The sequence below is a fragment of the Pseudonaja textilis genome, chromosome 1 (assembly GCF_049901715.1).
Source record: "Pseudonaja textilis isolate UNSWEBS1 chromosome 1, rPseTex1.2, whole genome shotgun sequence".
In the NCBI taxonomy this organism is placed as follows: Eukaryota; Metazoa; Chordata; class Lepidosauria; order Squamata; family Elapidae; genus Pseudonaja; species Pseudonaja textilis.
In genome coordinates, this window is record NC_141990.1 from 238,284,197 (window position 1) to 238,300,681 (window position 16,485).

Here is a 16,485-nt window from a genome sequence, read left to right on the forward strand (position 1 = left end):
GTGGGACAGAACATCTAAGATAAGAGAACCTTTATTGTCATTTTTTACTGTGAGCAATTGGCCCACCTTAAAAATGAAATTCTGTTGCCTGCTGACAAAAGAAAGCCTTTAGCTATCCATATGCTTACATAAAACACACACACACACACACACACACACACACACACACACACACACACACACACACACATATCTACACCCATACATAGCTATGCATATACTATGCACTCTTGGGATCTTTGACAACTCTACTGCAGAGTTGTCTAATTTGATTTCATTGAGGGCCACATGTGTTTAACCTCAGGGGGCTGGGGGCTGGGGCGGGAGAGGTCAGGGTAGGTGTGGCCATGGCAGGCATGGTCAGCTCGATGTCACTCATGTCGGGGGCATCAGTGGTGGCCACATGCTAAGGCAGGACTTCCCTGAGATCCTCCCACACTCATTATAATCTCCTTCCTTCTTTCCTCCTTTTTCCTTCCTCTTCATTCTCCTTCCTTCCCCGCTTCTCCTATTTTTCCTTCCTTCCTCTCTTCCCATCTTTTTCTTTGTCTTTCCTCTTTCCCTTTCTCCTTTCCTGTCCCTTCTTGCATACTCAAGTGCAAAAGGAAAAACATTTCTTCTTTTGTTTTGTTTTTAGTTTGTTTCGCTAGCCCTCTACCAGTGAAAACAGAGCTTGTAAACCACCACCCCCCAGGCCCAATTTTTTGGCCATGTTGGCATCCTGCAGCCCCATTTTTACTGGCAGAGGACTTTCAACCATCATGGCTGAAAATGGAGCCCCAGGTGGGCCACACAAGCTCTGTTTTTGTTAGCAGAGGTACTTTGGGCTGGTTCTTTGCAATTTCCAGGGTGGCCTCACGGGTTAGATCTAAGCAGCCCATGGGCTGGATCCAGCCCACAGGCCTTGAGTTTGACACCCCTGTTCTACTGCATATAGACCTTTACAAGATTATATTTTCTTTTTCTTTGGAACAAGCATTCTGAAACATACTTCTTTCAGAAGTTCTCATGATAAAAGTCTTGTTTGAACAATACAGTGTCCAGACATCCAGTCTCATAGGGCAAATTTTCTGTGATCTATGGATTGAAATAATGCAGCTGAATGGGAAAATACATTTATCACATGTGCACATTATATTTCATTCAGACTTTCATGTTATAGTCAAAGATACCCCTGCAACACTTGTAAATAAATGAAATACTTTATTACTGTATGAGTGTTGTACAGTTAGCTTATCTTAGTTGGAGGATGGCTTAATAGGACACCTGAAACTTAGGCTATTCTGATAAAAAGGTGGAAGCAATTAATACATTTAATGTATATATTTATGGTAATTCTGAACATTATTTCTATCATATTTTGAAAGTATTTAGTGACTCTGAAAGCAAGTTTACAATGTACTAAAGTTCTACCTCTCTTGAAAAAGCTAAAAAAACAGTCCTAGATTAGCATGGAGTGCCTGTAAATAATAAGAAACATAAAAAGTAGTGATCTATATTATTTGATTTTAGTAGGTAGATAGTTATCCAAATCACATCATATCTGAAGTAAAAATACAATCCAAAATACAGGTTTGAAATGTTGATGGGCTTCATAATTTTTTTAAGTCATTTAATAGAATAACAACAGTTCTGAGATGGATGGCTTGCATGAATTACAGATTTTCTACAACCAGCAGTTATTTAATTAGTCCTTTCTAAATGAGTCTTTGCAAGAAAGCTCTTACTTCCTAGTTTTAACTGGAAACTTTCCAATTCTAATTTCATTAGAACTTAGTTTCAGCTAAGTTTTTTTTTGTTGCCCAGAGGAAATCGAGTCTAATTTTGTTGTTTTGAGACTCTTGATTCATTCCCTTCTATCATAGGAAACCAGACAATTTTTCTTCCTTTTGATCACAACTTACTAATTCTCAGGATGACTTTCTTTTTATTATTTTACTTAGTGTTTTAAGTGCCCTGTTTATTTCAAAGATCTCTTTTTTAATGATGTGGTTTTGCTTGTCTGCTATCATCTTTTACCGCAGGCATGTAAAAATAACATCTAGCCATGACTGACACACAGGTAAGATTGCTTTTATTGTGATTGGTAAGACATCATTATGTGAACAAACCAATCCACCCTTAGAAACAGGTGAAGCATTTCAGTGCTTTCTATGTATTTGCATTTGGTATGATACACATTTATGCCAACTTAAATAAATTCTTAAAAGGGGATTCCACAGCATTTCTTTACCACTTTTCGGCTTGTTCCACAATTTTCAGTAATTTAGGTAGGATATTTTGTTCTTAGGATAAGAATACATAGCTTCATTTTTCCTCTCCCAATTTCCTTAAGTTCCCTCCAAAAAAATTGTGAACAGGTCAAGACATAACAAAACCCATGATATATATGTCCCAGAAAAAAAATCTAAAAAGTAAAAAGAGGCTTTCTTTTTTCCTTCTTCTCTATGCCCTTAACTCTTTAGTCCCATTCAGCATATTTTAGTTCTATGGTCATATGATCTTTCACAACTTTCCCTTATTCTCTTTGTTTGATAAGACTAAGACTTAATGAAATTTAAACAGTCCTTATTGGAATGGAGGTATGTATTAATTAATTCAAAAGTGCTTTATAATAAACGATCTATCAATTTCAGTTGTTCCCTTAATCTATTCTAAACTTCTGTAGTTCAAACCCTTGGCAGGCCTTTTAAAATCCTTATCATTGTTTCTCCACTTTTTATTTTAATTTTGCCCCAGGCAAAAGGAACACTCACCAGGTAATTTAGTTCCTCTGCTGTTTGAAGACCTCTGTAGTTTTTAATTTTTTTATATAATCTAGATAGTAAGTAGAATTTTAAGCAAACCCAAGTGTCTTTAAAATAGGCTGTGCATGAGACTGTCAGCTAGATATTTCTTGATATTTCTGCTCCTGGTGCTCTACTTGTGAGTTTCCCACAGGTTCCCTCTGGTTCTTGAAGATTTCCTTGCATAGGGATGCTTTCGGAAGTACAAATGAGTGATTCTCAAAGCTTTTAGTTGCCCAGAGAAGTTCCATTGACCCAGGCAGACCACCTGTCTGCCAATGTCTGTCTTAGCTGTGTCTCTGCTTTTCAGACATATGTTAGTTTGCCAGCTGAAGAGCCCAGGTGGCACAGTGGTTAGAATGCAGAATTGCAGGCTAACTCTGCCCACAGCCTGGAGTTCGATCCTGAAGGGCTTGAGGTTGACTCAGCCTTCCATCCTTCTGAGGCTGGTAAAATGAGGACCTGGGTTGTTGGGGGGCAATAGGCTGACTCTGTAACTGCTCAGAGACGGCTGTAAAGTACTATGGAGTGGCATATAAATCTAAGTGCTCTTGCTCTTGCTATTTTCTCCACTTGGAAATCTCAAAAATTCATTTGTTTTCTTAACTACAGTTAAATGAAGTTAATATGGTTACCATCTGTTTCATTAACTTTAAGAATTACATGATAATAACTTTTGGAGCTCTTGGGGTTACTACATCTGATCCAATTGTAGGTTGTGTGTCTCTCATAGGCAAAGACCTACTGCATTTCCCTTATATATCACATTTTGGAAGAACTTTCTCCAAGGAATACAATTTTGTTCCTGGTCCAATAGATTATAGATAAATCTAATTACCTCAGACTCCTAACATGTAAAAGTCAGAATCTAGAATCTGCTATCCACTTTCCCATTTATTCCCATTTATTTGTATCCCATTTATTCCCATTTATTTGTATCCATTTCATGTATTAATAATCATGTTTATATTTATATCTATTATCTATACATGCTCAACAAAATAAATAAATAAATAAACTAGATTAATCTCTATTGGTTGGAAATGTAGTAGATTTCATCAGGGTAGACATCAAGTGAGAATCCAGGAATAAATTCAATGGTAGCCCTTGGTTTCCATTTTAGCTATTCAAAGGTTGAGGTAAAGATAAACATTTGCTAATTTATTACTCACGATGGTAAAACATGTCATTGTTTCCTCTCTGTTACTAGTGGAAGCGGGAGCAAGAATTTGACTTGCAGTTATTGGAAAGAGCAATGCGCACAGAACAAAAAATTGGAGATAATTGGTTAAAAATCGACCCTGTGACAATAACGGAGACAGATATAGAGCCCGAAGATTACAAGTTGGATATTAGCAAAGAGGTAAGGCTAATTGTTGGCATTGCCTTGCATTCTTGTACTCTCTAAGGGAGAAGGGCAGGGGTTAGACGTATGAAATACAAGTAAATACATTCACTATTTTTCAAGTTTAACATACTATTTTTCCTTCCATTTGTTTTTGTTTTTAGTGTTAATCAATACTTTTCAGCAAGTTTTTAATTTAAGCAAAGCAGGATTGTTTTCTGAGGCATGTACAGGGACCTTCTTTTTGGCATGTGTCTAGTAGCAAGAAAGCCATGTTAGGAAAGTGACTAAAATATTTGAATCTGAAAAGGAAAAATGCATAATTATAGAGAGAATTAGCCCACGCATCCAGTAGAGTTACAAGGATCTCCCAGCTGTCATCAGAAGGACATAAGCAGTATCACCTCACAAACTCAACCCCTTTTTCATGTCATTCTCACGGGCAAAATTTATGTTGGACATCGCTTGCATTGCTCTGATTCTCCGTTCCTTTGCTGTGAACACCAATGCTTACTACAGTATTAAAATAGAGTAAATAAATTTAAAAAAAACAACAAAAACAAAAATGCTATTTGTCATAACTTTACAGAATGGTAAAGTTGCACTGTTTTCTCCAGTAATGGGAAAAAGCAGACCGAAGTAGATCCCAATTAAAATTGTTCTTCAAAGTTTTTACAGTGTTGTTCATCAAAGGAGTAGCGTCACTCCTGAGGGATTCTTTTTAGATTCACAGCTACTGCAACATGGGTAGGTGGAGGCTGTTGCCAGAAGCAACTTTACCCAACTGGTTGGTGTGTTGTGGCTTTGGAAAGAGGAGGAGGAGGTGGAGGATTTCTCTATGGTAACTTTTGATCTTGTCGCTTCCTAGATGGACAGCTGTAATTGCTCTTTAGAAAGCTAACTTTAAACACCACTCAGAAACTGCACTTGGTACAAAATGTAGGGGCCCACCTAATCAGCATTAAATCATCATGTAACAACCCCATAATCCTTTGCAGGGTGAAGTCTGGGAAACTGAATGGAGCTGAGTGGTTACTAGCCAGACATTCCGGTCATCAATGTGGAGGTTTTTTTCAGCAGATATATTCTCAGTGTGCCCAGAGAGAGAAATATTTGCCTCTACCTAGGATCAAACTCACAGCCTCTTGATTGTGAAGTGAGAGCCACACCACTCTATCTAATTAGCATTAAATGCTAACAGCATATTATACATGTACTTGAAACCTTACACTGGTTGCCAGTAGGCTTCTGGATATAATTTAAATACCATAAAGCTGCATATGACTTTATTCCCTGGTACATTCAGAATTGTGCCTCCAATCAGAATCAGCCTGCCCGATTAGACTATTCCAGGAATATTCTACAGGTGAAACTCGAAAAATTAGAATATCATGCAAAAGTTCATTTATTTCAGTAATGCAACTTAAATGGTGAAACTAATATATGAAATAGACTCATTACATGCAAAGCAAGATAGTTCAAGCCGTGATGTGTCATCATTGAGATGATTATGGCTTTATAGCTCATGAAAACCCCAAATCCACAATCTCAGAAAATTAGAATATTGTGAAAAGGTTCAATATTCTAGGCTCAAAGTGTCCCACTCTAATCAGCTAATTAAGCCATAACACCTGCAGAGTTCCTGAGCCTTTAAATGGTCTCTCAGTCTGGTTTAGTAGGAATCACAATCATGGGAAAGACTGCTGACCTGACAGTTGTGCAGAAAACCATCACTGACACCCTCCATAAGGAGGGAAAGCCTCAAAAGGTAATTGCAAAAGAAGTTGGATGTTCCCAAAGTGCTGTATCAAAGCACATTAATAGAAAGTTATGTGGAAGGGAAAAGTGTAGAAGAAAAAGGTGCACAAGCAGCAGGGATGACCGCAGCCTGGAGAGGATTGTCAGGAAAAGACCATTCAAAAGTGTTGGGGACTTTCACAAGGAGTGGACTGAGGCTGGAGTCAGTGCATCAAGAGCCACCACACACAGACGGATCCTGGACATGGGCTTCAAATGTCGTATTCCTCTCGTCAAGCTGCTCCTGAACAACAAACAACATCAGAAGCATCAGCTAAGGAAAAACAGACCTGTTCTGTTGCTCAGTGGTCCAAAGTCCTCTTTTCTGAGGAGAGCAACTTTTGCATCTCATTTGGAAACCAAGGAGCCAGAGTCTGGAGGAAGAATGGAGAGGCACACACTGCAAGATGCTTGAAGTCCAGTGTGAAGTTTCCACAGTCTCTGTTGATTTGGGGAGCCATGTCATTTGCTGGTATTGGTCCACTGTGCTTCATTAAGTCCAGGGTCAGGAGATTTTGGAGCACTTTTTCCACAGACAAGCTTTATGGGGATGCTGACTTCATTTTCCAGCAGGACTTGGCACCTGCCCACACTCCCCAAAGCACCAAAACCTGGTTCAACGACCGTAGGATTACTATGCTTGATTGGCCAGTAAACTCATCTGACCTGAACCCCATAGAGAATCTATGGGGCATTGCCAAGAGAAAGATGAGAGACATGAGATTGAACAATGCAGAAGAGCTGAAGGCTGCTATTGAAGCATCCTGGTCTTCCATAACACCTCAGCAGTGCCACAGGCTGATAGCTTCCATGCCACGCTGCGTTGAGGCAGTAATTGCTGCAAAAGGGGCCCAAACCAAGTACTGAGTATATATGCATGCTTATACTTTTCAGAGGTCCGATATTGTTCTATGTACAATCCTTGTTTTATTGATTGCATGTAATATTCTAATTTTCTGAGATTGTGGATTTGGGGTTTTCATGAGCTGTAAGCCATAATCATCTCAATTATGACACATCATGGCTTGAACTATCTTGCTTTGCATGTACTGAGTCTATCTCATATATTAATTTCACTTTTTAAGTTGCATTACTGAAATAAATGAACTTTTGATTGGCCAGCAAACTCACCTGACCTGAACCCCATAGAGAATCTATGGGGCATTGCCAAGAGAAAGGTGAGAGATAGCCTTTGCATGCTATTCTAATTTTTCAAGTTTCATCTGTATATTCCTGGTTTTTGCTTGTAGTTTTATATAAGTTTTATATAAGGTGCTTGTAGTTTTCCTACTCCCCTGAAATGATGAAAATGAAAATGAAAAAAATGAAAAGAATATTTCTTCAGTATGAAACACCTTTACTACGGAGCTTTTCTCGAGGGTTTTAAATGTTATTTTGAGAAAATACCATCACATAATTTGTGTAGGAGTCAATCAGATTTAAGATTGAATCCTGATTATTTTGATTATTATTTCTTGTTCCGTGTTTGTTTTATGCTGTATGTTGCAAAATGCTGAAAATCTTAGAAGTTGAAGGAAGGAAATCACCACATGCAGAATACCATTAGATTTTGAGGGTTTCTTTTTCCTCCTTAACAAAGTATTTTGAAACCTACAGAGCCATCTTGTGGCCCAAAAGAAGAATATTTTATTTTACTGAAAGATTAAAAAACAGAGTAAATGGCCAGATAAAGAGAAACTAACAAATAAAACAACTTCATTAATTCTAGATATGCCAGCTTGGGCTTGGAATTTTTATCTATATCTGAAGTTGAACTCCTGAAGATTAAAAAAAGAACCTGAAAAGGTTTCTTGATAACAAGAGAGAAATTCTTCTTCTTCTTAAGTTGACTTCTCAAAGTCTCATTATATAGCAACTATACGGAAGCATTTCCCTGAGATTTTTCTCATTAGTATTGTTTGTACATTCCTTTTAGAAAATTACTGTAATTGTGATAAAAAAGGCATCAGACAAATCTGTCTGTATATTCTTTTTGTTCCTTTGGTGTATTTGCACATAATTTTTTAATGTTTTGTATGTAGTATAGTAAACATTTACAATTATTATTATTATTATTATTATTATTATTATTATTATTATTATTATTATTATTATTATTATTTTAAAAAACCATCTCCCCAGTTGTCAAAGCCAGACAAGGTTGCCATTCCAGAACGGTACATTGAGATGGATCCTGAAGACCCCCTTACTCCTGAAGAATTGGAAGCAAGACATCGTAAGGCAGAAAAAATTAAGAATATTCTTACCAGATCAAGGTAAGACTTTGTGCATGATTCTTCTTTTTATCTATATATATATAGATAGATAGATAAGTGAAATATCACTCACACATCATCACAAAAATCTCCAGAACTGTAAAGCCTACAAACTTGAAATTTGGCACATATGTTCCTCTTGGCTTCTAGGTGCTCACTAAAGAAAGGATTTTTCAAAATGACTTTCAGAGCATTTGTATTTCCTATATTATTATTAATATGCTCTGATGCTAAGGAGCTCTACTCCCCCTCCCCACCTGAAAAGAAATTTGTTCCAAATGCAAAACACAAGCAGAGGAGTTTCAATTTTAGTTTCAGAGCACTAAGCAGCTTTAGTACAGAACAGTTGAGCTAAGCCACGCCCAGGCTCCTTGCTGTCTCTTTCTTGCTCACACAGCAAATACTGTTTCAGTTTCCAAACAGCCCTCAACTCTCTCACACACTGACTGGATGCTAGCCAGATGAATACTGATGGATGCTGGTAGGCAGAGGCACATTTCCCCCTCCTTATTTTCCTGCCCAAAAACTAAGTCCGATCTGATAGTTTCGTAGTGAAGCACAGGTATAGAGCTAGATGATAATATATCAGGAAACATGAAAAGCCATTTTATGTACATATAGCCAACTTTATTGCTTCAGTACATCTTGTAGGAAGAGGCTACTGGAACAATAAATCTTGCTTGTTTCTTGCTTCTTCCTTCCTTCCTTCCTTCCTTCTATTTCTTCTACAAGAACAACCCTATGAGGCAGGCTAGCCTAAGAGAGAATTATTAGCTCAAATTCACCCAGCTGGCTTTCATTCCTAAGGCAGGACTAGAATTCCCAGTCTCCTGGTTTCTAGGCCAGCAACTTAACTACTAGGCCAGGGGTGTCAAACTCATGTCATCAAGGCGGCGTCACGTGACGAATTGGGACTTTCCCCCCTTCACTAAACCAGGTGTGGGCGTGGCCAGCACGTGATGCATCTGGCCAAGAGTTTGACAGCCCTGTACTAGGCTAAATTAAGTCCCACTTGGTGATTTTGTTATTTTTCTATTAGCTTCTCTGTATTTTTAATACTCTGAGTATTAATAATTGGTATTGTATTACCAAAAATTGGCAATACACCAATTATATAAATAACTTGTAAAAAGTTATTATAATCCGTAGATTCATAATTTTAGGATAATCCTGAAATCTTTTTATTTCCATGTTGAACATGTATTGGAAAGTACGGTAGCACATTTTTATTTCTTTTCTTTTCTTTTTATGTTTACCCTAGTGTGCACAACCTACAGCCTCCAATTCAGGACAAATACATCTCTTCAAATTTAGATTCACAGCTACATGAGCAAGAACGCATCATTACCATATCATACGCACTGGCTTCTGAAGCCTCTCAGCGGAGCAAAGAGGTAGCAGGTACTGCTCTATTTATAAAGCAGTGGCTGTGACAATGCATTGTTTTAGTTACACTGCTACATAACGTGCATTTACACCTTTCTTCTGGGCTACTGTATGTATTAGGGCATTAAGACCATAACTTTTTATGTTATTTAGGTGTCCTAACTGGATAATTTTCATTACGGAGCTGAACCACTGGATTTGAACCATGCATTGTATTAATCGGTATTCAGTGCTGAGTATAGTTTCATCCTACTTGAGTAGGAAAGAGATGCGACACAAAAAATTTTCTACAGCAAATCTTCATCTGCTACATCACACATTAAAATTAAATGAACATTATTCATGCCCAAAGTTTAGAAAGATTTGCAGTCATCAACATAATAAAGATTCCAAAATATTTGGTAGAAGTTTGAAGATGGAAAATTAGTCAACAATATGTTCCACTTAGTGCTCTGTGAACTGTTGAGCTAGTGGATTGTCTTCATACTGAAGGCAATCCTTGGCTCAGTGAAGGAGCCTTATGCCTTTGGTCAGGCTGTTTCCAAAAGAATCAATATGGCATTGGATGATCGTTATTTTAGGGGTGGGGTTTGCACTGAGGCCTTTGTTTTATCTTTCTATAATACCTCATCTTTTTTTTCTGTTCACATGTTCAGGCTTTTCCATCAAAATGCTGCAGAACTCATAAAAATAAAACAGTGAATTTTGACTGATTGTACTTTTCCAAGATTTAAATTTGGACTTGGAAAATTATTTTTGAAAATTTACTTACTTAATCTTCCTAAAGCTTGATGGGTTTCAGCTAATGTTTTTTAAAATCTTCTTGGAAACTAACAGTATATACAGAAATAGCAGATGAAGTTGTTCTTGCTAAATGGTGCTTCCTTTATACTTTAATATTTCAACATGTTACTAATACAGCATGATATTTTCATTGTATATAGCAGGGCCAGTATTATGTATTGCCTGCCGAGTTAATTTTCTATTTTATTAATTGATTTCAATTTCATTTTCAATTCTATTGTTGAGCTACAGTACAAAATCACATCTACATTTATTTTGTGATGTCAGCAAATGCTCTCTGATTCTTTTGATTTTTTTAAAAATATTATATCACAAATTGGTTATTATAAAAGCCTTCTCAAAAAGTAAGTCAGCACTTCAAGTTAATACCCATGACAGATTCTAGTCCATTTTTAAGAAAATCAGGTTCTATACTTTTGCTAGAATTATTTCCACTAAGATATACATCTTTTGATGCAGATAAGTAGAAAGTCAATCAAGAAATCTTGGTAGAACAAAATGTCTTAGTGAAAGTGAACATATAAATTTGTTTATTCATTAGATTTACATCCCACCTTTCCTTTAAAGCTATAACAACTCTTGAAGTAAATCAGGCCAAAAGACAATTATTGGCTCAAAATCACCCAGCAAGTCTGTATGGTTGTTAGGTTGAAGCTGGCTTGGATCACCACAATATACAGATTCTCAAGAAATTCTACAATGTCACAATATGCTTTAAGAGAACCTCGGTTTACACAGTTTTCCAGTGTGCTTGTCGGCAAGTGGCCACACTCTGATGAATTGGAAAGTATAGTTCTTTCTTCCTTTTTGAGGAAGGCACAACAAATAAAATAATAAAATAAAAATGACTCGGTGATTTTTTTCATATTTTAGAACTAAATTTCCTTGGTATAGAAAGCACATATGGATTTGCAAACAGTATTACAATTCATACCAATGGCTGGCCCTGTTATCTTGTATTCAAGCCCATTAAGCTGTGTATATCTCTGTGTGTGTGTGTGTGTGAAAGAGGAAAAACACAAAGAGCAATTGTGGTGCCTAATTCCTTTGTATGATCCCTTCTAGCTCCTCAGTTGATTTACCCAACTAAAGCACACTCACCTTCTGTACCTCAGCCACTCCCTTTAAGCAATGGATTTCACTACACATTTGTCTAAACACCTTGAAAGTAAGAACTAACTGCTCTTGCTATATTTGCCATTCATGATATGCTTTGCTGATGTTGGAGCTCTCTGTAAATGTAATAATAACTGCATGCAAACTTTAGTGATCTAGAGAATCTTTACTCCTTCAGTTAAGAAAAGTAAAAGTTCTTACAAGGTATTTGCAGAAATTGTCAAGAACTGTTATGAGACTGCAAGTTGTTTTGACTTCCTTATCACTATGATGTTATTTTAAGATGAAACGTGTACAGGTGGCTTTGTAATAGCAGCACCGCATATTGAAGATTACACCATGAAAATGGGAATTGCCGCAAGCCATGTCTTATGGAAACTGGAAAATCCTAAAATATGAAATAACATCTTAATAAATATTAAATATGTAAAATAAATGTTACATAATAAAATACATATTATTATTGGTAGCAGAAATAAAAAGAGCTTTCATTTCCTAATGCTAGGTGATAAATTGAAGAATAGTTATGGCAATAATTATCACAGAAACAAATCCTGCCATAGTTTTGGTGGCTTGCCCTGGCAATAAATCAAGTTTGTATATAGTTTCATAGAGTTATTCATTCTTAAAAATATATTGCCTTTTTTGAAAAGAAAATTATGCTTATTTTCTGTTCTAGTTTTTTTCTGAAGGCATGTTTTTCACATTAGAATATCAGATACATTACTGAATTTTATTGCATATTGAATTTTATTCAATATAGCGCTATGGTAGAATTGAGTGAATTGCACATGCTTGGGAGATTTCTTTTTTGATTAAGACCGGTTACCAAAACAATGTTATTTTGTTTCCTGGGTTTTCTGAGAAATCTCTGTAATATATCAGGTATATAAAAAGCTGAAGAAAAGTGCAATATGCTTTATCGCTGAGTGATATGTTGATCTAATCTACCTACCCATCATAAGCCGTTCCTATTCCTAGTCCAAAATTACCTATGTGCACTATTAGCTATTAACAGCAATTGGGAAATTTATGCTTTTTAGTAAAATTGCTTCATCGATATCTAATTGCATTGTGTTTTTCTTTATGCTAGCCAAAGCAGTAACTGAGCAGTGATTCCTGGAATGTGCCAGTAACAATCGCCTAATGAACAAATGCAACCAGAAAGAAGGAAGAGGCACCCCCAGGCTAGCCTTCTCTCATAATTATTCTTATTTGAACACCTTTTATAAATAAGTATAGAGAACGTTTGTACAACAAAAAAGAAAACAACTTTGTATAAGGAAAATAAAAAAACCAGATAAATTAACAGTATTTTCAACATACTATATATAAAACAGTGTGTTTCTCAACCTTGGTAACTTTAAGAAGATGGACTTAAACTCCCAGAATTCCTGATCCCATTCTGGTGGGGGCATTCTGGGAGTTGAAGTTCACCCGTTGTAAAGTTGCCAAGATTGAAAAACACCAATGTAAAATATGTGCAATGGCCATAATCCAAGCCTATGCAGGTTCTGCTGATACTCATTGATTTTAAAGATTTAATGTGCTACACTAAATGACAATATTGTTTTTAGAAACAAAGTATGTATTAGATTTGTTGTTGAAAAAGGGCTGCATATATTTAAAAGATTAGATGCATGCTATGAAGATGCATCATTATATTCTTTGGATATTTTGTATTTAGAAAGGAAAATTTTGAAAACCATTATCCAGATAGATAGATAGAAAGATAGATAAATAGATAGATAGATAGATAGATAGATAGATAGATAGATAGATAGATAGATATGTTAAAGTGGATAATGGTTTTGTGACCATAATCAGGTGTAATTTTATTGAAGTAATCAACATTTTAATAATTCCAGATTTCATACAAATACAAAAATATGCAAAAGATGGACCCATTTGAATAAATTATATAGCCTATTATAATTGAGAATCATTATAAACCTCTGTCCTACATAACATCACCTATCTAGCAACTCTGTCCACCTGTTGTAAAAAGAAATCCATTTTTTAATATCATCTTTGAGTTTAGGTAATGAAATCTTTGAGTTTAGGCAATGAAATCGGCTCAGTCCAGTTCCTATCCCAATGTAAATGCAATTCTCATGCAATTTCTCCTCCAGCACTAAGATACATATGCATACATTCCCCACATTTGTCACAGAGAAGGCATATGTTATGCACAAAATCTAAATTGTTTTTTATATAAAAAAGACTTGCTGTGGTACATCTGTCTGCATAAGCTGTTCATTTTCGATCCCACTAGGAAGTATTCCATCCAAAAGGTCCTGCCTCCACAACGGGCTCAGCTCACCCACTTTAAAGCAAAATATTTAAAATAACTGATACAATTATTAATATATCATTTTACTCAAATATTTATTTTCTTAATATCTGTATTTTCAAAAGCAGTAAAAATGACTTATTGTCAACTATTTATAATTTGCTGTATTGCCCAGACAATTAAAATATTAAGTATAAGATTTCTCTTCTTAGACAAAAAAGCTAATAAAAGCTGATGTTTTTTTCTTTTAACTGAAGGCTTGTGTGCTATATTAAAAATGTGAGCTGACAGCTGTGTAGTATCTTGTTCATACTACTGCAGAAGTGAGTGTACTACAGCCAGTGCTCTCTTTTTATACCAATTCTATAATCCTAATCATCCAGAATAAAGTAAATATGGATTTAAGCCAAGGCGGTCTCACATTTAGTTTGGAGACCAGATTGGCCTCTGGAAGGCCTCTTCAGACCTGCATTAAATGTCAGGGCACCTTCTCCCATATCTATCTCACTCTTACAGGGGAAAAGAGATTTGATCCTGCTCCCCAACTGTGATCTGAGGTGCTGTGTCTCTGCCAGTAATATCAGCAGGCAAAGAGCAGCTTTACGAGGGCAACTGTAGGGATACGAAGATGTTTTAAACTCTTCCATTCCTCCATTGCAATAATTCTGGCATGAGGGAGACGGCAAAAACAGCTGCCAAATCCTCAAATATTTCCTTGCTGTTAACAGGGTCAGTTTTGGAATGAAAATTAATTTCACCCCTACAGACCAATCCTGGTGAAGATTGCACAATAGGTCATAAAAGGATTGTTTTTTCGTGGCTCAACACAGTCTGTGTGATATGGGATGTGGATTGAAATTAGTGAATTGGTGCAGAGAGAAATATGGCTGTTCATCACAAGATTAGTGTAGTTTTCTAGAAGCCACAGGGTGCCTATGTGTAATAGAAATTGTTTCCTTAAAATTGGCTTATAACTATCCCTACATATAAGCCTTAGTGTATTTTTATTAGAAAATCCCAGTCTAAATTATTGAGACATTCATACCGATAGCTGTTATAGAGATGCAACTAAAGTTGCAAAATCTTTTACATAAAAGATAAAACCTGTAGTTTTCAGCTGGTTACTGCATGGCTTAGTACAGGGCTGTCAAACTTGCGGCCTGTGGTCTGGATGTGTCACGCGCTGGCCACGTGCATGCCCAGTATAGTGAAGGGAAGGAAAGTTGTGATATATCACATGACGCCGCCGTGACTATGTGAGCTTGACACCCCACAATGCACAAACTTAAGGAAATTCCTAAAATTTACTGTTAAAACACATTGTATATGGAGAACAGAATTTCACAGGTAGCAAAGAGTCTGTATTCATGATTTTCTATACATCCTTATAAGCATGGCTATGAATGATGTATTTACATTTTGATGATTTATATCAATGTAGAGAGAATGTAATATAAGAGGAGTTCATGTGTGAAAAAAAGCCTCCATGCTGGCTTTCCAAACTAAGATTTGCAGAGAACTACATCTTGTCCTTTATTTGATGTTTGTTCTTTGAAGAGGCACACACTACATAGCAAACTAATTTTGAGAGTTTGAGGTACTTTAAAAATCTCTTTGTGATGTTGCCTTGCAGCTACCGTTCAATGAAGAAATCTTTCTAGAAGAAGGAAACCCTTTCCGTATTACAGTCCATACTTTTTATGTATTTATTTGTAGAAGTGATTCCCACTTATTTGTTTCAGATTAGAATGGAATTATTATAACAGATGTGGAAAATTCAAATATCCACGAATAAACACTAAAACACTAATACTCAATACCTTGAGAAGCACATACAGCTCCATGTGAAAAACAGGCTAATTTAATTTAAACCAAGATCGGAATGAAGTAACATCATCTCATTTTACATTTGTAAAAGTCAGTGATTGTTTTCTGTGTTTAGACAAATTTCTCCACCTATCCAAAATGATAACATAATTTTTCTTACAGCAAAATTGACTCTCAAAAAATTTATAAAAATGATTATGTTAACTTTTCCCTTATATTAATTGTGTTTGTTGAAATCTAACACTGCATTGCTAATTGTTTCCTTAAAGTTGGTCAACAATATGTAATTGGGCATATTTATTCTAGCAACTAAAGAAGAATTACATAAAGAAAAACACTAATTTTTTGTTTTCCTTTCTGTCATTAAGAGATACAATTTCTACCTGACTGTGTCTTTGATCAAATAGTAACTGAATTGAAAATTATTTTTTGAACTTGTATTCTATTTTGGCTATATTTAGAAACTATTCTTGATAAATGTATTTAGAAAATGCAATCTATTTTAATTGAATACTGCCAATGTCAAGCATGTAACATTTTGTCAAAATGATATTCTTTTATTTTTTTTCTTTATTAAAATGTTTTGCAAGAAATTATTAATTTAAATGAAATGTAACAATTTGGAGACAATATATATGTACATATTAAACTGTTAACATTATATTTGATGTGCCTTTGGACTTTTGACATTTGTTCTTCAAATTTTGGCTACAATTGAATTTGGATTTGATTTTTACTGTCAGATTGAACTACATCACAGTTTTTCTCTGCCTTCATCCCACAGGATTGCACGTCTTTTGTATCCCTAGCATAGAACTCAAGTAAGTTGTTGAGTTCCTTGGCCAAACCATCCAG

At 35.8% G+C, this 16,485-nt stretch overlaps 1 protein-coding gene across 12 annotated transcripts in view; it reads left to right on the top strand.

The window, feature by feature from the left end:
• The window catches only part of PLEKHA7 (pleckstrin homology domain containing A7), a 134,414-nt gene extending 118,449 nt beyond the window's left edge, over nucleotides 1-15,965 (top strand). For 6 of the 12 annotated variants that reach the window (XM_087921037.1, XM_026706500.2, XM_026706501.2 and 3 more), the window contains 5 exons: nucleotides 3,997-4,149; nucleotides 8,071-8,204; nucleotides 9,466-9,605; nucleotides 11,460-11,562; nucleotides 12,604-15,965. In XM_087921037.1, the coding sequence (XP_087777163.1) occupies nucleotides 3,997-4,149; nucleotides 8,071-8,204; nucleotides 9,466-9,605; nucleotides 11,460-11,551 (519 nt within the window). In that variant the 3' untranslated portion in view covers nucleotides 11,552-11,562; nucleotides 12,604-15,965. The remainder of the gene's footprint in view (nucleotides 1-3,996; nucleotides 4,150-8,070; nucleotides 8,205-9,465; nucleotides 9,606-11,459; nucleotides 11,563-12,603) is intronic. The other 6 variants (XM_026706504.2, XM_087921027.1, XM_087921032.1 and 3 more) reach the window with 2 other exon arrangements.
• Nucleotides 15,966-16,485: the final 520 nt, after the last annotated feature.